This window comes from Patella vulgata, chromosome 2 (genome assembly GCF_932274485.2).
Source record: "Patella vulgata chromosome 2, xgPatVulg1.2, whole genome shotgun sequence".
NCBI classification, from domain to species: domain Eukaryota; kingdom Metazoa; phylum Mollusca; class Gastropoda; family Patellidae; genus Patella; species Patella vulgata.
The window spans coordinates 52,328,149-52,349,520 of record NC_065880.2 but is presented as its reverse complement, the minus strand read 5'-3'; the positions used below and the strand labels follow the sequence as shown (position 1 = coordinate 52,349,520).

The window sequence follows — 21,372 nt, the reverse complement described above, 5'->3', positions numbered from 1 at the left end:
ACGTACATTAACTTTTCTTATCAACTAATTTAACGGAGACAATACCATCGTTAATTATATTATCCAATTGAAAATTTAACAGCACTAGAAATAATAATACATGGATACATGTATTTAATTAAATGTGCACCTTAACTTGTTCATGGATTTTTTTCTATTATTATTTATTCATTCATTTTGGTCATCGACAAACCGAGAGTTTACATTTTTTTTGTATTTTATTCCACCAGATCGCAGATTAACCGACTAAGCCGTTACTTAGCCTACAGTAGGGGCCTAGTAAGGTTAATACACGTATTGACGTGACATGAGACGACAGCGCTATGTGGCGCAGCGTTTTTGTTTTTTTTGAGTGGGTGTGTGTTTGTGTCTGAAGTGGTTGCCCTGCAAATTCTTAGGGAGAGCGAAATTTCAAAAGAAAAAAAGTAAGTAGCAGAATTTCAGAAGACCGACCCAGCAATATCGCACACTTCCACCGGCGGCGCGTAGGACTGGTGCTAAGTACTGTGAGAACTCCACGTGGCGTCGTCATTACTGACACGTTTGTTGCCGATTACGCTCTGAAGATGTTCTTGAATTTAGTTTATTAAAGTAGATAAAGTACAAGTTTATAATATTATGAAAATTAAAATGTTGAGGAAAGAAACACAGTATTATTAATGGAGAAAGGCCTGAAGATGTTCCGATGGAACTGAAAGCGCTATATTTACGGTAGATATATTCGAAGTTTACAAAAGTTTTGACATTGTTATTCAATGAAAGGAGCGAGTAGTACAAAGTGAAAATGTAGCAAGACATAATAGTGAATTATTTTATTTACATCAGTATTTTCTTATAATACAATACATGTGTTTAGGAGGGGATAAAGAATTGGACTGGTGGAAGGGACTCTGGGAGTGCTAAATGCCCATGGGTAAGTGAGCACAATACTTGCCTTGTTACCCAGGTTATGCAACTGATAGCACTTAATTTTACTTGTTTAATCAGAAGATAAAAAAAAAATAATTGATTAGGCCCTACCATTCCAAAAATGGATTTTTTTTGTGAATTGAATACATAAGCAAAATTATGAAAATTTCCTCAACAAATAAAAATAAAATCCATAAAAAAAACCAATGGTTTATTGTTCTTGTAAATTGTAACATACTTATTTATAATACATTAATAGTTAAGAATATATAAATTAATAAATGCATAATTATTAAACAGCTAATAATTCTAAAAACAAAATATTATTATTGGACACAGAAAGCATAGATTTTGTTCTTTTTTGTTTATAATCAATGCTATTATACGTACTATTGTCAATGACTCAATAGCCAGTGATGACAAGTATATATTGAATTAAAATATTAAAATTAATACCATAGGAAATCACCAAGGCTTTGAGACTATTTTTGGCTAGATCAAATCTTTAACTAATTGATTTGTAAAAAGATCAAAAGACTTGGGTAATAAGGGTAAATGCCTGTCAAATGTAAAGCGGTGGACACACTAGCCGAATGATTCAGGCGAATCAATCGGCGTCGAAATTCTCCTAGTATTTCCACTGTCATTCAATCGAATGATTCACCCGAATCAAACAGGTTTGATATATTCGATCGAATTATATTCGCCTGGTGTGTCCGCTTCGCCGAAGCATTCAGCCGAATGTAGAATTCATTAGCCAATCACCACTCATATCGAGAAGTCACGTGATAGTTTGAAGACATAGACGCCGCCATGGTTAATCATGTGACGTGAAAGGTGATGCAATCGACTAGTGAATCGGGCGAAGCATTCGGCTAGTGTGTCCACCCATTCGGCCGAATAAAATTCGGCGCCGATTGATTCGGCCGAATAATTCGGTTAATGTGTCCACTGCTTAAGTCAGCTGTTATTTTCATTTGATTTATTCTGATAATCACTCCATTAACATCTAAAGAAAAGTGTGTTCCTGGCCTTCTTCTTGGTTGTTTAACGTCTGCTTCCATGAAAGGGATATCACAGACAATGATCGTGGCCTGTGGCAACAGCATAATTCTATATTTGACCAATCAAATTTCTGGACAATTACATGTAACTGAATTTTCTGAATGACAGGTTTTGATTGGTAGGTTGGAGTGGAGTTGACAATTCACAACCATTTTACATAATATAGAAGACATTTTCAAAGAGTATCAACTGTTAAAAGATAGACCAGTAAATAAATGATGGATACCAAAGTGAAAGATATATAATAAATAAAGTAAAGATGAACAATCTTAATTTTGAAATCTAGCAAAATGGTTAATCATCACACTTGTTATTACAGTAACAAACACATTTAATGACACATACAACTGAGACAAAACATAATTAAATTACTGATCAACATAACCATCTCTTGAACATCATTTATCTGAAAACTATTATTTTCTGGATAAAAATAACACAAACCAGGGCCTAGCCTGGGTATTATTGGCCTTGTTCATTGGTACACGTAAGCACTGTTACAACTTGTGAAAGAAAAATTCCATAGAATTAAATTTTATGGTTTAAAAATCTCAACAAGAAATCACATAAGTTTTTGATTAATTGCTAGTCGAATCAGAAAAAAGGAGAACAAAAATCAGTCAACTGTCCCCTCCAGTTTAATCGGTAGGAGACTAATGAACAGCACATTTTAATTCATTTTTTAAGGTTTGGTATAACAGCTGTTTGTCTAATACCTGAAAAATTCAGCAACTTTTTTTTTTAATGGCATATATAGAATAGAAGACTTTGCTTTTGAAGAAATTCTAAAAAGTTTTTAACACATTTGTAGAATACAGAAGTTTTTCAGCATATTCAAAAGAAATGATTCAGTGATTCTTAAACTGCACTATATTCCGATTTTTCCCAATGACAAGTTAACCAGATGACAAAATACAAGGGAGATGACTCATTATATGTTTAACAGAAATTTATTTCCATCAAATGAAATTGTAAATGCCAGATCCTTTCATCTCTTCAAATTGCAAAAAAATAAACATTTTAATTTATAGGCATGTAAAGTTCATTATATATGTAACAAATAAATGTGATGTAATATAGAAGAAATTTAATTTAGCACAATAATTAATTTCAAGACTCAACACATACAAAGTTAACACAACCAGCACTAATTTAATATAAATATTTAATATATTCTTTTTAAAATCTCAAAAAGATATCATGCTCAAATGAGTACTGTTAATTGTTAACAAATCCCAAAACATGCAGAAATGCATCTTGATATAACCATGTTTTATAAATAACAAGTTGTAGTCCATAATAATATCTCACAGTCTGGTTATGCCAAGATGCCAGAAATAGAAATTCAGCAAACATTCATTCATCCTCTCTGAAAGCTAGAAATACATGTATAAATTAAGGCTAAAATGAATTCAGGCAAGCCTAACCGGAGTTTACCATATAAAAATGATAAATATATATAACAATTATACATTACCAGATCCTTTAATAATCCTACACGGTCGGAAAACATTCCCTTGACTCGCATAAAGTATTTTGTAGTTGAGAGTGGTTGACTAATATTTAAAGAATTCATAAAAAGATCACATATAATCCTTTGCAGTTCTAAATTAGTTTCTTAATTCTGTGTGAACATTCATGTTTTGACTGGCTTGACTTTGTATTCCGGTGCATAATTTCAACAAGTATGATGTTCAAATTAATAGCCACAGATATAAAAGTAGGGTAAAGGTTTAGTTTCAACAAGATGGATACTAATGATAGCTACTCGAATCAATTGTTAGAAAAATTATATTTGAATAAATTTGATTGATTCATTTATCAGCTCTAGGGTGCCATGCCATATGAAAAGATCTGGTGGCATTAAAGATGTTACTACATAGAAATTATCTCAAAGTTTATTCAGATAGCTATCATCATTATGTATCTATTGTCACAAAATACAGATAGGTTGACAGGCAACGAAACATACATGTACGACAACAGCAGCTAAATCGTTCGGGCAGTCAAAATGAGTTGTCGCATATTTTTACTTTTGTTGGTAATGAAAGATTTATAATACACTAAAATCTGATTAAGAGTAACAACTCATTAAGTACAAATGTAATTATCAAAAAATCATTAGAATTTGTTTTGCCCATTTCAATGTGGGTCTATAAAAAGGTGGACCATCAACTATGAATTAAACCTTATAAACCTTAGGTAAAATACCAGTAAGATTATCTATTATATTTCCATACCAAAATATAATGCTGGATTGCAACTAAAAAAATATACTGTTAAAATGACATTCTGACCAGGTAGCATTATCAAAGGAACTGTGCTATAACTTAAACAAATAAACATGTTCTGTGTCAACATTGCACAAGGTTTATTTTATAAAAACACAAATACAAAGTAATGATATACTGTATATCATACAGCAAACTTCTAGATTATTATATAATGTATATCATCATACAGCATATTTCTAGATTATGATATACTGCATATTATAATACAGAATATTTCTAGATTATGATACATCACACAGTATCTTTCTAGATTATGATATACTGTATATCATACAGAATATTTCTAGATGATGATACATCGTACAGTATATTTCTAGATTATGATCGATACATCATACAGTATATTTCTAGATTATGATACATGTATATCAAACAGTATATTCCTAGATTATGGTTTTATAATGTACATGTATACCATACATTATACTTCTAGATGATATAATTTATATCATACAGTATACTTGTAGATTATGATATAATGTATATCATACAGTATACTTCTAGATTATGATATAATGTATATCATACAGTATATTTCTAGCATAATACACATATCAATATCCTTGAAGATCTAAAAATGTTACTTTATAAAGATTACCTTCCATTAAAACCCTCACTTTTTTGGATTATTATTTAACTGTATTATAACTTAAACCACCATAACAGAGTATCTTTCATTTTCATGTAAGTTACACATTTCCTCTGATGACAACAATGTTTATTTTCCTTCCATTATTTGAGATCTTTTGGGGGAATTTTGGTCACTCATATGTTGTGATGAAACATCTCTGCTCATAACATATCTTGGAATCTTGAATAACTATCACATATTTCTCCGATAATGAAGACAGGTGAAATGCAGACTTTCATTTTCCTTCTTAACATTTCACTATCACATCTTAAAACAAGCCACTCCAAATTTTACTTATAATAAATACTGACTTGCCAATCACTTGTCACAATGGCATTTTATTCACAGCTCATAGGCTTGTGCTATAACACTGGTTTGTCAATCACTGTCACACCAGCGTAGCTCCTCCCAGTCATCATACTAGAAGATAATAACGTCCATGTGTCAGCTTTAGAATCATAAACTTCCACTGAGCCGAGATTAGAAGATCCATCATCCCCACCAACTACATATAACAAACCATTATTAGCTACCACACCTGGAATTGAAATAAAAGTCAGATATACATGTAGTGCATTCCCATAAATAGGATTATCAATTTAGAGATTAATCTTGATGTTCATGAAAGGGCATAGAAACAATGCCCCGGCACTTAAAAAAGGCCTAATGACCTGCATGACTGACAGTAGGCAATCATGGTTTTAATCGCGTGCTATGTCTGTAAACTGTGATGACAATCAAGTACTGGTTAAAAATAAATTTATAATCAATACAAGGATATTCTATTGGAATTTTAGCACTTGACTGCAATATAAGTTCAGCAAGCTAACAATTCTCTGCAATTTCTTTGAATAATAATTGCTGTCTCCGTGAAAACTCAAAGTGATTGGTTCACAATACCAGATTGGAACTAGCACAATAATAGTAATGTTTAGATATGCATCATGAGGATTAGCAATTATATAATTAAATTCCTGTAAAATAGCATGAATAAATAGCGTGAATAAAATTTGATGGTTATGATAAGTCAAGATCCTTTGACAAGGACGACTGATAAGAGACACAGCCTTGCCAGGTTAAGAAATGTAGAAATACTAGCCAACAATCCAATGTCCTAATAACATAATAAGTGCTAATTTATCAAAGGATTTTTTTTTACCTGCATTCCTTCTACACATGTGCATATCAGCTACTGGTGTCCAGGAATTAGTTTCAGGATTATAAACTTCTACACTCTTTCTAACTAGAGGTCCATCATGTCCACCAACAGCATATAACAGACCATCCACAACACCAACACCTAAAATAAGTAAACATTTGTGGTCAAAGGGGAGACAACTCTTTCTCGGATAACTCTAGGTTGTTGAACAAACAAGTTTTATGATTTGTGTTGAATTATAGCAAACATAAATTTCTAAACATTTTGGTAATAAGTTAGTGGTCAGAGGGGAGACAACTCCTACTGGGATAACGCTAGGTTGTTGTAGTCCTGGCGCGAGTAGAATCGTGATATAATTAAACACAACGAATGTTTCAGATGTCATAGTTGGCTGAGATGTTTTTGTATGCAGTTGGTGCATGCATTGTAGCCCAAGTTCCACTTTCACTCGGGTTTTATTAATCTGTTTTTATACCAACATTAAATTATTTGAGGAAACATACAGAAGAGAATGAGTCTCATCTCAATATTGCAAAGGTAAAATATATTATTTTACAAAGAGCATATATAGCATATTCAAAATTTAATTTTAAAATGCGAACGAATTGGAAGACAAGTAAACACACAGCGATAAACGAATGCACCACTGACATTAAAAGAGAAAGTCTGTTTTAATATGCCCAACATTTCATGTGGACGAATATGATTGTTGCCCCTGTCTGTCTGTCTCTCAGTCTGTCTGCGCCCGTCCATCCCTTTGTGGACACTCTACAGGTTACAATTTTAACCAATTTTGACGAAACTTGTAATATTGGTTTAAATCCCAAAAACCACGGTTCCTTTCGATATTGGCCCCTGATTGTACGAAAAAATGTTGTTTTAGCTTGTGGTCCCTCTAGAGATCACAATTTTTATCCAATTTAAAAAGAAAAACATTTAGAATTTTGTAAAAAACAGACCGAAACAAACTAACATAATGGCCTCTCCCTTGTACACAAATAGTGTAAAAGTATGTAATACCAAGGTTGTTGACCCACTAGAGGTCACAATGTTTATCCAATTTTGACAAAGCTTAAATTATGTGTTTATATCCCAAAGATCTTTTGATATTGACTCATGTCAGATCATAACATCATGGATAATGGCCCCTGATTGTACAAAAAAATGTGGGTGTATCTTGCATAGCAACTGCTTGTTAAATCTAATAGAAGATGGTTTAGTCAGCCATTTTTATTTCCTGAAATTGTAAGAAAGCATCCGTCAGCTCAGCTCATCTCTCCTGCACTTCGCAAAAAAGACAAGGACATGAACCGTCTAAAACTGAAGAACAAAACATATTTTAAAAGTATCCATATTGAATCAATAAAAATATAAATGTACCTGCACCACTTCTTCTACAAGACATTTCTGCTACAAGTATCCAGATATCAGCTAGTGAATTATAGCACTCTACAGAACTCAAACATTGTCGACTAGCCCCATCATAACCACCTACAGCATACAGAAAACCTTGAACCACTCCAACTCCAACACTACTCCTTCTTACACTCATAGAAGCCATCATCTTCCATTCTCCTATTCTTACATCAAAATATTCAGCACTATCTAGACCTATAATATAATCGAAAAATAATAAAAACATTTACTTTTTTCTCGCTTTGTGGCACTCAGTTTTTCTTTTGAATATTCAGGTTAAGCTTGAATCTTTGCAGTCTGAACAAAAATTCCTTGTATTTAGAGGAATTGTCTGTATATCTTTAATCACTCTCTATTTCAGTCAATAACAACAATTTGTGGGTCAAGGTTAACGATCAACCATAGTAAAAATCTTTAAAATAATATCTCAAACCTACAAAGATAAGAAATGATTTAAACTTTCAAAGATTAAAGTATGAAAAACAAAAGATAAGGAAGTTTTATTACCTGTTGAGCCATCAAAACCACCCACAGCATAAATCATACCATTTAATACAGCTACACCTAATGTACTTCTTCTCGCTTCCATACTAGGACAAGCTGTCCATGTATCTTTTAATGGATCATAAACATCAACAGTTCTAACACGTAATGATCCATTAAATCCACCAACAGCATACACTGAGCCATTTAACACTGCTACCCCTGTAATTTTCACATATAAAATATTTATTGAGAGGGAAGTACTTTCTTTGGCTAGCTCTGGCCAGTCCTTTTTTTAACCATAAGCCAGACAAATTAAATTCTTTGATCTTGACTCAAGTAGGCAATGGGAGATTCTCAAGTGACATGGTCAGATGTCATGATTTGTTTCAAACTCTGCGATCGAAAAGTATGTTAATAATACCCAAACTATCACTATGTTGACTTGAAATTTGTAGACAGTAATAACGTGTCATTTTGTTCAAAGCGTTTTTATAGAGCTTTATTTCCCCAAGGCAGCGGTTATTAGAAATATGAGCTATAGCTGTGGCAAGACTTAAGGCTTTTGTTTATGATAAATCAGACTTCAATATATGTAAGTTATTATGTTTGTTTCAGTTTTGACTTTATTTGATTTGGTTGTGCATGTTACTCTAATCCTATGAACATCTCTAATACTTATATAATACTTACCACATCTACATCGCCTGGTTGGCATTTCGGCTAACTGAAACCATCTCTCTTCTTGAAAATCATAACATTCTACACTACGTATAGCTTTAGGTGCTTGACCACCTATCATTAATAAAACCTGCAATAAAATAGATCATCTCACAAAATAATAATTGAAATCTGGAATTAGTGGCAATATCTTGGATAATTAGTAATTTGTAAAAGATAATTTTGACGTGATTTTTACAGTAAAATTTCTGTGAAAGAGAAAAATAGATTTATAAATTGGGGCATCTCTGAAAATAGTCATATTCTTCGTGAAATATGTCTGGTTAATCTAGGATATACAAACTATATGAAAAAAAGAAAGACTGACAAAATATTTAAACGAGAAACTTGAATAAAACACATAGAACAAGAGAGAGAGAGAAAGAAATGGGGTTTAATATCCACTTGAAACAAACTAAGTCATTTTGGGACTAACATATGGATCAATCTTATTTTAATAATTCTCTTGCAAGTAGTGATTTTTAGTAGTAGGACCTGGTGAAAACCATGAGGCTGGGCAGGCGACCCTTTTTCTTGTCACATACAAGTGTGGAAATGATACCAAGCCAATTGACTTAATGACAGAACATGTGAGCTAAAGTGAATCATAGCATTCTGACTATCCCCACTCCAACTCATATAGGAGTGGCATGTCTTGTTATTAACAAGTATCTTAAACAGGGGCAGAAAACCAAAGAGCAAATTGTAGAATGCAGGCATGCACATACCTATCATCCTCAATAAGTTGCCATTCCACTCTAGTCCCAAGTGCCTGGATAGCCATCCTTCCCTCTACAAGGTTAAGTCCACTCCACACAAACTACGTCATTTCGGGATTAACATATAGTTTAATTTTATTTCAATAATTTGCTTGCGCATAGGGGTCTTTAGCAGTGGGAGGAAACCGGAGGACCCAGAAAAACCCCACATGGTTGGACAGGCGACCCTAATCCTTGTCACGTACAACCGGGGATTTGAAACCACGCCAGTTGACTCAATGACAGGCCTTATGATACAGCACGCACGTGCTAACAATTCGGCCATCCAACCCCTCTTGTCACATACAAGCTCTGCGTCGAAATCATGACTTGCATAGACAAAAGTCCTTTTGATCTGTAGCAAGCACTATACCCCATTGCCAACCACCCTTTCAGGTTAACCAAATTCAAAATGACAATTATCATATATACAGACACAGAACCTGTGATATCTTACCTTGGGTAATCCTATTGGGTTTCTAGGCTGTGTTCGAGGTGTTTTAAAAGAGATTTTTTGATCAGCTTTAAGTAGATGAAACTTCATTGCTTCTATTAAAAAATCTTTACATAAACTATTAGATTTAACTAGAGGTTCTTCTTCTACTCGTTGTACTAAATAGTCTTGAGACATTAGAGGTAAGCGGACATGTTCTAAAAGTTGAGATGTAATATCTCTTCGACTAAGCAGATCATGCTGTATCCATGACATAACTGCTTCAAAAACCTAAAAAAATCAAAAACAAGATAGGAATGAATAATTTGTTTCTTAAAAGAAAACTTTGAAGTATATTGCAAAGTACACAAAGAGACCATTTGACTATCTTGCTAATCCAAATAAATTGGAAATTAGTTTTAAAATGATGTTTTAAAATCTATACTTGCTAGTACCAGTATTCTGACTTTTTAATATCAATATTGCATACACAAAAAAACAAGAATGAATTATAAAGAAATGAATATATGTACCAACCTGTTCTTCTGTCGTGACAGTTAACCTATCACTTGATATGAGTCTTGTCACCTGCTGCACATTTAAAGATAAAAATTCATCATAATGCACCACTTCCCTGAAATAATTAATAATCAAATCTTCATTCATAACTTACTCAATAATATTAATGAATAACTAAACAAAGATATGCTTGAAACTAACAGAGGAGCCAAGGTAGCTCAGTTATTAAGTCGCTGACTATGTCTTGATAATCAATAACTTCTACGATGATTAAATCCCACATTCCCATTCAGGCATTGACTTGCATGTTGTAGAGTGACTAGAGTCTGAGTGATTTCTTACCGAACCCATCCTGCTGTAAACCTACTATAAACAACACGTAAACCACTTGAGAAGTGCTTTTTATGATCCTCAAAGTTTCTGGGTACTGGTTCAATGCGGCAAGATTGCAAGAATATTCATTCACTTTTATTCACCCACTCCGTTCGTTTGAAACCTCCCTCTCACTAAGCTAGTGATTTGGCGACGGACATTTTCTGGTCAGCTCTGTTTATCTTGACGACCAGTGTCTGAAATAGTGCCAGGCTGCATTACCGGCACTCTATTTCTTAAAATATTGTCGTGAAAATATTCATTCACTTTGATTCACTCACTCCATTCTTTTGACCCTTCCTCTCTGGTCGGATAAACTATCGATTTTGCGACAGGCGGTATCTGGTAAGCTCTATTCATCTGGACAATTGCTGTCTAAATGCTGCCTCACTGCATTACCGGCAGACTCTTTTTTAAATATATCTGGGCGTGGGAGGCACACCCCTGGCTGAAGCTCGCGTCTTTGCCCCCTTAACCTTGAACTTTGCTCCAGCTTTGCCGATCCATGTGGCTCCAACCACCGTGTCCCAAGATGGATCATGATGTTAGTAAGTGGTGCAGGACAGAGGGACAACATCTAGTCATATGGGACCTGAGATTTCATGTACACATTGGCACAGTAAGACCAAGTGGAGTAGACACAAGTGCCACTGCTTTGGGTTCCGTGTTCACATCAGCATGCAACCCATAGCAATACCAAGAGGAGTAGGCACATACACCATCATTGTCTTAGCAAAAATTTACATCATAGTACACCACGTCTTTATCAGCCCATATGGTGGAAAATAGAACGTTAATACCAATTTCATTTCATTGAAATTAACCATCAATATAGAGAAAATGTACAACAGTCACATAATTCAGTCAATAAACAGACCCTGTTAGCTACATGTTGGGGCCCTGGTGTAATGCACATTTTCTTTTGTCCCCACCCACCACTTTTCAGTACAAAGGGCCTGGTGTTTTGCCCTCATTACCACACCTTTTCACCGCCCCTGCTCATACCTGTTTGTTATCAATTTTCTTTTTTAGAGACAAGAGAAGAACCCCTAAGCAAACCCCTAAAAATCCTTACATTTCAGATATTTAGGAGAGAAAAATGTAAATAAACTTGTGAATGATACTCACGTGAAGTGTTGTTCTGTATAAGTTTGCGCATAATTATAGAGATCAGAGCAAGCATGAACATCAGCAAAGTCTCGTATACCAAGACAATTGGAAGGATGAAGTTGAGCTTGTAGGAATTCACAACAGGCATCTCGTACTTCTGTCAATTGTAATATATTGGCTGCTGGTAACAATGTCTACAAAAAAGTTCTAAATTTTCAACAAAAATACATCAATTGTCAAACTTGTAAACTGCAGTAGGGTTGTGATAATATATTTTTAAACTTAATCTTGTTCAAAATATTTACAGTCAATGCTTTTAAAGGTGCTTTATTAAGCTCCAGCACCATCAAGCGCCGAAATCTCAACCAATGACTGTTTTGTCGTGTGCCTTATAATTTCGAACTTTTATAGGAATCAAAAGTCACTATGTAATGGTGTGGCACCCTATCACAGGACTGTAACATCATGCTATATATGGTTAGAAGAAAGGATTTTTACTTTTGCAAATTAAGATGAGTTGTAATTAATTAACCAAAATAGTATTGCCATACCCATGTCATTTCAATGGATGCCTTTATGTGTTTCTAGTGGTTTAGTCAATGATCTTATGAATACCTCGTCAATAGAGTAAATGAATGAAGGTATAGTTTTGTGATATAAAGTATGAGTATGTGAACATTTTTCACTTTAGGATCGACAGAATTAGACTGATAATTTAACCTACCTGTACATTCTCTTCCGTGACATGAATTTCAGAGGTGTAAACAAAATCTACAAGAAGTGATAAGGCTCTAGCATCTATTTCTTGTAATGTGATTCGGTCAGCTTTTGATTCAGACATTTCACCAGTAAACATGGCGTAGAAGTACTGACTACATGATGATAACACAGCTTTATGCGCATTTATTTCTATAGCGTCTGCTACCAGTATAACATCACATAATAAACTACACCTGAAATATTATAATGAATAAGTAGTTAAAACAGATGTATACTACAGGCAGAGTAAAATTGACATCCATTCTATCATTGACTAAATGTTCTGATATCCCTGATGTTCTGTTCAATTCTAGAAAGGGTAACTAGTAGGATGGTATATGAGTATGAAACATTTGGATACACAAAAAAAATCGTGTCTGCTATATTCAACATTCAAAGAAGTTGACAATTGGAAATGATCTACAAATTATGGCAAATTCAAAATTTCTCAGACATTCACTCGGAAGGGTTAATCCAGAAAGTACATGTATATGACTAGTTATTTTCCATTAAGATTTAGGATAGGATGCTCCGCATGTGACGACCCCTCTTAAGTAATGTTGTTTATTGTCTTGACTAATTCAGGGTTTGCTTTCCAGATTCATGTAGAAATAATTTTGCTACACCAACTGGGTTTATGAAGATGGGGGTTTAATAACACTTACTTTCTCATCTGATTAAGACTATCAAAAGCTTTCTGTGTATGCTGTGGATGCTTGTAAGCTGGCCTTTCTCGACCTGCCATTATCTTGGGGCGTACATCCATACTATTTCCCCAGGAAGGAAAATGGAGGTAGATTACTACCTGGTCCTGGAAAAGAGAAACAGGTACCTTTAATCACTACATGTTGATGAGAATAAAACTAACAACATACATGTAAGAGCTAAATGCATTGTAACAGGCAATGGGGTTTTATGTCCACTTGATACAAACAAGGTCATTTCGGGACTAACATATGGTTCAATTTTATTTCAATAACTTGCTTGTGTGTAGAGTTCTTTAGCAGTGGGAGGAAGCCTGCAAACCCAGAAAAAAAGATAGGTTGCCAGGCAACGAAACATACGCCCACAGCAGCTAAATCGTCCGGGCAGTCAACAAGAGTTGTCGCATATTTTTACTTTTTTCGGTAATGAAACATTTATAATACACTAAAATCTGATTAAGAGCAACAACTCAGAAAACCATTAGAATTTGTTTAGTTTTTATAAAGTTCTGCCCCATGCTAACGTTTTGTATACAAAACTTTTAATACTGTATCATGGATTTAGCTGTTCCAAGTCATAAAAATTCATTGAAAATCAATATACTTGTTCGTCTTAAGATCTTAAACTCTGTGTATCAATCTGAAGTCAATCGGATATTAACTTTGGCCTCTAGAGCGTCCACAAGATTTTTCAAAGTGATCAAGGGCCATAACTTTGGCAGTAATTATCAGAAATCTTTGAAAATCAATAGGATTATTCGCCTTGTGACCTCAAACACTGTGTATAAATTTAAAGTCAATCAGATATTAACTTTAGCCTTTAGAGCATCCACAAGGTTTTTTGAAGTGATCAAGGGCCATAACTCTGGCAGTAATTATCAAAAATCACTGAAAATAAATAGACTTCTTCGTCTCATGACCTTAAACACTGTGTATAAAATTTAAAGTCAATCAGATATTAACTTTAGACTCTCGAGCGTCCACAAGATTTTTCAAAATGATCAAGGGCCATAACTCTGGCAGTAATTATCATAAATTGCTGAAAATCAATAGGATTCTTCGTCTCATGACCTTAAGCACTGTGTATAAATTTAAAGTCAATAGGATTTAATAACTTTGGCCTCTAGAGAGTCCACAAGATTTTTTTGAAGTGATCAAGAGCCATAACTCTGGCAGTAATTATCAGATATCGCTGAAAATCAATAGGCTTCTTTGTCTCATGACCTTAAACACTGTGTATAAATTTAAAGTCAATCGGATATTAACTTTTGCCTCTAGAGCGTCCACAAGATTTTTTTAAGTGATCAAGGGCCATAACTCTGGCCCTAATTATCGGAAATCGCTGAAAATCAATAGGCTTCTTCGTCTCATGACCTTAAACACTGTGCATATATTTAAAGTCAATCGGATATTAACTTTGGCCTCTATAGCGTCCACAAGATTTTTTGAAGTGATCAAGGGCCATAACTCTGGCAGTAATTATCGGAAATCGCTGAAAATCAATAGGCTTCTTCGTCCCATGACCTTAAACACTATGCATAAATTTAAAGTCAATCGGATATTAACTTTGGCCTCTAGAGCGTCCACAAGATTTTTTGAAGTGGTCAAGGACCATAACTCTGGCAGTAATTATTGGAAATCACTGAAAATCAATAGGCTTCTTCGTCTCATGACCTTAAACACTGTGTATAAATTTAAAGTCAATCGGATATTAACTTTGGCCTCTGGCAGTAATTATTGGAAATCGCTGAAAATCAATAGGCTTCTTCGTCCCATGGCCTTAAACACTGTATATAAATTTAAAGTCAATGGGATATTATCTTTAGCCTCTAGAGCGTCCACAAGCAATTGTTGACGCCGGACCGACGGACGGACGGACGGGGGCGACAACAATATACGACCACATTTCAATGTGGGCGTATAAAAACACGAGGTTGGACAGGCGAGTGAGGCGACCCTACTTCTTGTAACGTATAACCGGAGAATTGAAACCACAACAGTTGACCTTATGATACGGAGTGCACACGCTAACCATTCAGCCATTCAACCCTTCTCAGGCAATGGGACACAAGGGGTCTGAACACTATAAGAATTTAATATTGGTCCATTCGATAAATATTGATATTGTTATCTTACCGCCGAAATATCCTCATATCCAATATCTAGGACACAATAAAACAGTGTCAGGGCCAGCAGAAGCAATTCTTGAATGGGGTGGGGGGGAAGCCATCTTAGGACTTTGGTGAAGGTTCATGGGGCCGTCTAGGCCCCGGGAGCTCCTTGGGGTCTAGATCACCAGGAGCTTTCTGAGCGATTTCCAGATAATAATATGACTCAGCAATGAAGTGAAATTTTATTTCTTTTCTAAATCCCTTACCATGCAAACACAGTCGATGATGGTTTCGTGCAATACTGAACTTGACAAATATATGCATAATAATACAAAGGTTGTGGACACTCTTAGAGGTCACAATCTTCATACGATTTTGATGAAACTGACAATGTACATGTATGTTTATAACCGAAAGATCAAGGTTTCTTTGATATTGGTGCATATAGGAACGTCACTTCCTATATAAACATTTTTAGCTTGTGAAACCTTGTAAAAACCGTTACACCATAATTATGTTTGAGTGCAAATTTTGTAAAAATAGGAATGAAACTGCCCGACAAAATGGCAGCTTCCCTTAAAAGCATGTAATATCCAGGTTGTAGACCACCCAGAGGTTCGAATTTTCATCCAATTTGATATATCCCTAAGGTCTGGGTTACTTTTGATATTAGAGCGTATTGAACCATAACTTTCTGGATTATTAAACCAGATTGTACGAAATATCATGTTTTTAGCGGTCACCATTTTTATCTTATTTTCAAAACTGTTCAAAATATATCACTGTTACATAATAATTCTGGTTGAGTCCGAATTTTGTGAAAATCTGACCAAAATTTTCAGTCAAATGGCCGCTCCCTTTTAGGCAAATAGCATAAAAGTATGTAATGCCCAGGTTGTGGAACATCTAGAGGTCACAATTTTCATCCGATTTAGATGAAACATAAAACAAGTATCACTAGTTCTTGGATGAGTTCCATATTAGTGCGCATTGGCCACCTGCCTTTTACGCAACATGTGAAATATGAGGTGACAAGTTTTGTCCAATTCATGAGATAAAACTTAAACTATGTGTTAAGGATCAAAAGTTCTTGCATCAGTTCGACTTTGGTACGCATCAGACCTTCCATTCTAGAGCTATAGCCCCTGCTTTTTACAGAATTTGTAGGCCCTCCAGAAGGGCTACAATTATCCCATTCTCTAAAGAAACTTAACAAATATGTTAAGGATCAAAAGATCTTGAATTAAGAGGATGAGCCCTATAGATTTTCCCTTTTCCCCATACCACTTGTTTCAACTGGTCATAACTGATAGCAGTGAATTATTTGATGGATAAGGGACACAAGGAAAGAGTGAAAAAAACTCTATCCCATCGTTTTTTTTAATTATCTAATCTGTGGGTCATTCTCCAATGTTGTATAAAATGCTGTCCCGATAAACAAACGATCAAAAAAAATAAATGAATATATCCAAAATATTAGTTTTTCTAGTTTATATTATGTGTTCTAATGTTATTTGTCAATGTTTTATCATTTTATTTGTTTGTGACATAAAATAAACGTGTCCCAATCCCCGGTACTTGATATGCAGAATCCTTTTATTTAAATTCTATAGCTGATGGAACTATGCAAATATTATTTTAGTGATCAGTATTAAATCCTCAAATATATAATTCATCATTTTGTCCACCGGGACTTAAAAATCATGAAAAAGGGACAAATATTTATTGTCCCGAAATTTTTTATCAACACCGTCACCACATTTGTTTCGCTGGCTTAATGTTCAAGTCTATGACCTAATCACTACTAGTGTCCGTCATAGAAATGTCCAATGGCGACAAGAACTCACCAAGATCGAAGACAAACAAGCTAATAGGTAAAGCTGGTGTTTCCAATACCGTAAGAAGAACCTTGTTGTTTCATCATGTTCTGTTACAGGAATTAAAAACCAAAGCAGCACAAATGAAGGAGAACAATGGAAAAAGAAAAAAGGAGAGGTAATCTGTGAAAAATCTTAGAAAAATATTGTTTATTAGACGAAGCAAGAAAAAAACTCAAAACTTCGTGACGGATTAGTAAAAATAAAGATTCTTGTTCAAAAACTGGAGGTAGACCAGGTATCCCCATTAGATACCAGCAGCTTGTGAAAATTTGTTACCTTCGCGATGATAATAGTCAAATGAAGACCGGAAAAAAAGATACAGTCACCAAGAACAAAGTTAAAATGCAAAAGCGTCTTTTGACGGATACGTTACAAAATCTTTATGTAAAGTTTTGCGCCAAAAATACTTTTGTAAAACTGTCATATTCATCATTTTGTAGATTACGCCCATTCTGGGTGAAACAGCCTTCCTTAACAGATAGGGATACCTGCATATGTAAAAAACACTAAAATGTTCAACTACTCATTGATCGACTTCCCTTCATGAAAATTTTAAGCACAGAGTTCAGCTCAGTGGCGAAACTAACAAAATTTGTATGCTGTATTGATAGTCAAAAAGATGAAATGGATTGTATGACTGGTTTATGTATTGAATGTAAACAGAAAAGAGTCAGTATCGACTGCAGGGAAAATATGGACAAAGAGGCATACTGGTTCCAATGGAATACAGTAAAGAAAACAATAACCTCTAAGAAGACAGCCACTTTAGAAAAAGAAATAAAGATTGTAGTGAAGGAGAAGAGAGAGGGAACTGTTGCAGAAATGGTGATTGCCCTTGAAGAACTATTACTAGACATCTGCCAACATGTGTATAACATCAAACACCAATTTAGGCAGTCGAAAATTCTAAAAGATCAATGCCATAAATTCATAATACACATTGATTTCTCTGAGAACTGGGAGTGTAAATACAACAGCGAAATTCAATCTGTTCACTTTGGGGGGGTCCCACGTCCAGGTGACCTTACATACAGGGGTCATTTATGTTCAGGACAAGTGTGTATCTTTTTGTACCATATCCGATTCAAATAGACATGATCCACCGTCAATATGGGCATATTATCTCGACCCCGTTTTTAGTTGTATAAGTCTTCACCATAGAGAACTTAAATTTCTTCATTTTCAAAGTGATGGTCCTAGTACCCAATATCGCAATAAATCAAACTTCCACTATATGTCAAAGATACCATTTGAAATGGGCTTCCATGAAATTACATGGGATTATTGGGAGGCTGGCGATGGTAAAGGAGCACCGGATGGAGTAGGAGCCGTAATTAAAAGAACAGACGACTCTTTGGTTTCTAGAGGTATGGACATACCAAATGCTGAAAGCTTATTTGAGAGACTTTTTGCAAAATCTTTAAATGTTCAGCTATTTTATGTGTCATCTGAAGCAATTTCAACTTATGATTCTGATTTGCCTAACAATTTGGAGGTAATTAAAGATACTTTGAAAGTTCAACAAGCATTTACAGAAACCAGCGGTGAGATCACTGTAAGAAATCTCAGTTGCTATTGTAGTTATGTATTGTCAGAAATATGTACATGTAGTTTTCTAAATCCGAAAGTACATAACACAGATCCTGCAAAGGTGACAAAACTACATGAAGATATTTTACCTACCCCAGAAAAAAGCACTGACACAAGTAAGGATAGTCTCCTTGATATCCCAGAATCGGATGTTTTACCTGAACGATTGTTTAATAAATGGTGCATCGTTGACTATGATAAGAAGTAACCACAATGAAACCAATCGGCTATAACAAGTTTGTTTGGCCAGCAGTCAAAGACATCCTTTGGTACGAATATAGCAAGATTATAACCTTAATAACAGATCCCGAGCGCATTAGTTTCAGGACAGAGTTGTATCAAGTGCCCCATCAGATTTGGTCAAAGGTTTTGAAAAATGTTGAGACAACTTAGGCTAATATAACAACATTAAATACTACAACAAGACTTCATTGTTCACTTTATTAGTTTTTGTTATAACAAAATGTTTGTTGTATTTTGTTTTTATGTTATTTCAATAAAGAATAGTTTAATGATTTGCTTTATTTGATAGGTCTAGAAAAAATTATGTCCCCAAAATTTTGGTTGACCGAAAAGGTTCCCAGGGATTTTCCTGACATTGTGGTTTTCATGTCAGTGGTTCATGACGGAGGACCTGATAAGGAACAGGGTCTAGTCGTTCTGATGGGAAGAAAATGAAGACCCTGTGTACACCATGGTGAGCATGTGAAAAAATTCCTTGTCAGTTGAAATTTAATTGCTGTCCAGACAAATTTCCCTTAGAGCACAATGCATGGTGTATCTCCGTCTTCATCAAGCCAGTTTGAGCAGAACAGTAGGACGTTCAACCCGATTCATTCTTTCATTATCTTATAACAATCTACATTGTTAAACAGAACAGTGGTGTTATCAGTGCATCTAACTGAATACTCAACACCATAACAACATTTTAACACCGTAGCGAACCAGGTTTTCCTATTTTTTTTACAATAGTTTTTGTTAAATTTTAAGTTCCAATACGATGTATGTAATACTAAAGTTGTTTAATGGCATTATTTGGTATCATTAGCGATAATTCATATATATTCATAATAAAAACAGAAACTAAAAACATGTATTATAGACAAAAACTAAAAAAACGGTATTGTCGTCTTATATTTAAAGTTGATTTATTCACAAATATATAGGAAAATGTTTTTTGGGTTGTAGAAACTATAAAACTAATATTTGTGATTTTGACTATGAAGAAATATTGAAATATTCTTGATGTGACGGTGTCATTCAGATCAGCAGATAACTTTAGATGTTAGAGCGTTGACAAGGTGCAACAAAGTGAAATAGGAGCCATAACTCTAGAACTAATTAATGAAAATTGCTGAAATTCAATAGGATTCTTTTTTTTACTAATTTAAATGACACATATAAATGTCATTCAGATCAGCAGATAACTTTAGATGTTAGAGCGTTCACAAGGTTCAATAAAGTGAAACAAGGGCCATAACTCAAGACGTAATAAACAGAAATTGCTGAAATTCAATAGGCGTCTTCGTTTCACTAATTTAAATAATGCAAATAAATTTCACAAAGATTGGATGATAACTTTTAGCGTTAGAGCATTCACAAGGTCCAACAAAGTGAAACAAGGACCACAACTCTAGACAGGCGTCTTCATCTCATTAATGTCAACAACATATTTCAATATTAAAACAATCAGATCATAACTTTTGGCATTGAAGCGACAGGTAGCTATTTTTAAAACATTTCGAGGCTTGCATTTAAAAAAACATACAATTGTCAACAGACAGCTACATGTATAGTCTAATTTGAGTATCATAAAATTAAATAAATGTGTCATGCTGCTGGCTCGTTGATTTGACAGTCTATTTTCAATTGAAATTTTTATGTTTTCCCTGATGACATCACAATGCTAAGTGTGTGTGGTGAGTGTGGGGGGGAATTATATATTTGGGGGCCTAGCTCCCCCTAAAACCTTAGCAATGGGCCTGCTGTGAAATTAATCCTACAGTACGTACCAACATACTCACGCATTGTAATTTAGTGTAATAAAGCACGGTGAACATGTTGTTATTCAGTTAATCGACACATTTGCATTCATATCTCTCATGTTAACTGAACTGACACTTTTCATGGGCTTAGAGAAAAACGAATTCCGGTAGGCCTTTCCATTTTAGCCATATATCAATCAGCTCTTTAATACAATTCAATATACATAATATAGCTAATTTTAGAGTAGATTCAGTCATTCTGATCTTTTACGAGGTAGCTGAATTCCTATAAATATAATAGGAGGGCACTGTTTTGACGATATACTATTTTAAAATTTCACCTTTCTTCGACGAGGCGTAATCTATAGCATCCTTAAAATTCACCTTTCTATGCTTTTTTTTCATCAAAATTGGACTGCTGAGATGGAGGATACGGAAATTGTCGATTGTTTAGTGTCTACGCATGCGCGAGCA

General features: G+C 34.5%; 1 protein-coding gene across 1 annotated transcript; it reads right to left on the bottom strand.

Annotated features, from left to right (window-relative positions):
• Positions 1-797: 797 nt before the first annotated feature.
• Positions 798-21,352, bottom strand: LOC126812592 (kelch-like protein 2). The gene is made up of 11 exons (XM_050539055.2): positions 21,240-21,352; positions 13,294-13,439; positions 12,594-12,822; positions 11,888-12,063; positions 10,406-10,502; positions 9,893-10,159; positions 8,651-8,768; positions 7,982-8,179; positions 7,439-7,669; positions 6,059-6,199; positions 798-5,437 (listed from the first exon to the last, which is right to left on the bottom strand). The coding sequence occupies exons 2-11, from the start codon at positions 13,392-13,394 to the stop codon at positions 5,262-5,264; spliced, it is 1,734 nt and encodes a 577-aa protein (XP_050395012.1). The 5' UTR covers positions 13,395-13,439; positions 21,240-21,352; the 3' UTR covers positions 798-5,261.
• Between the last annotated feature and the right edge of the window lie 20 nt (positions 21,353-21,372).

Coding starts and splice junctions, on each gene's coding strand:
- LOC126812592 (XM_050539055.2), bottom strand. CDS start 13,394: ATGGATGTACGCCCCAAGATAATGGCAGGTCGAGAAAGGCCAGCTTAC. Junction 12,064..12,593: donor TCACGGAAGAGAATGTACAG/GTAGGTTAAATT, acceptor ACTTTTTTGTAG/ACATTGTTACCAGCAGCCAA. Junction 10,160..10,405: donor CTGTCACGACAGAAGAACAG/GTTGGTACATAT, acceptor TGATTTTTTTAG/GTTTTTGAAGCAGTTATGTC.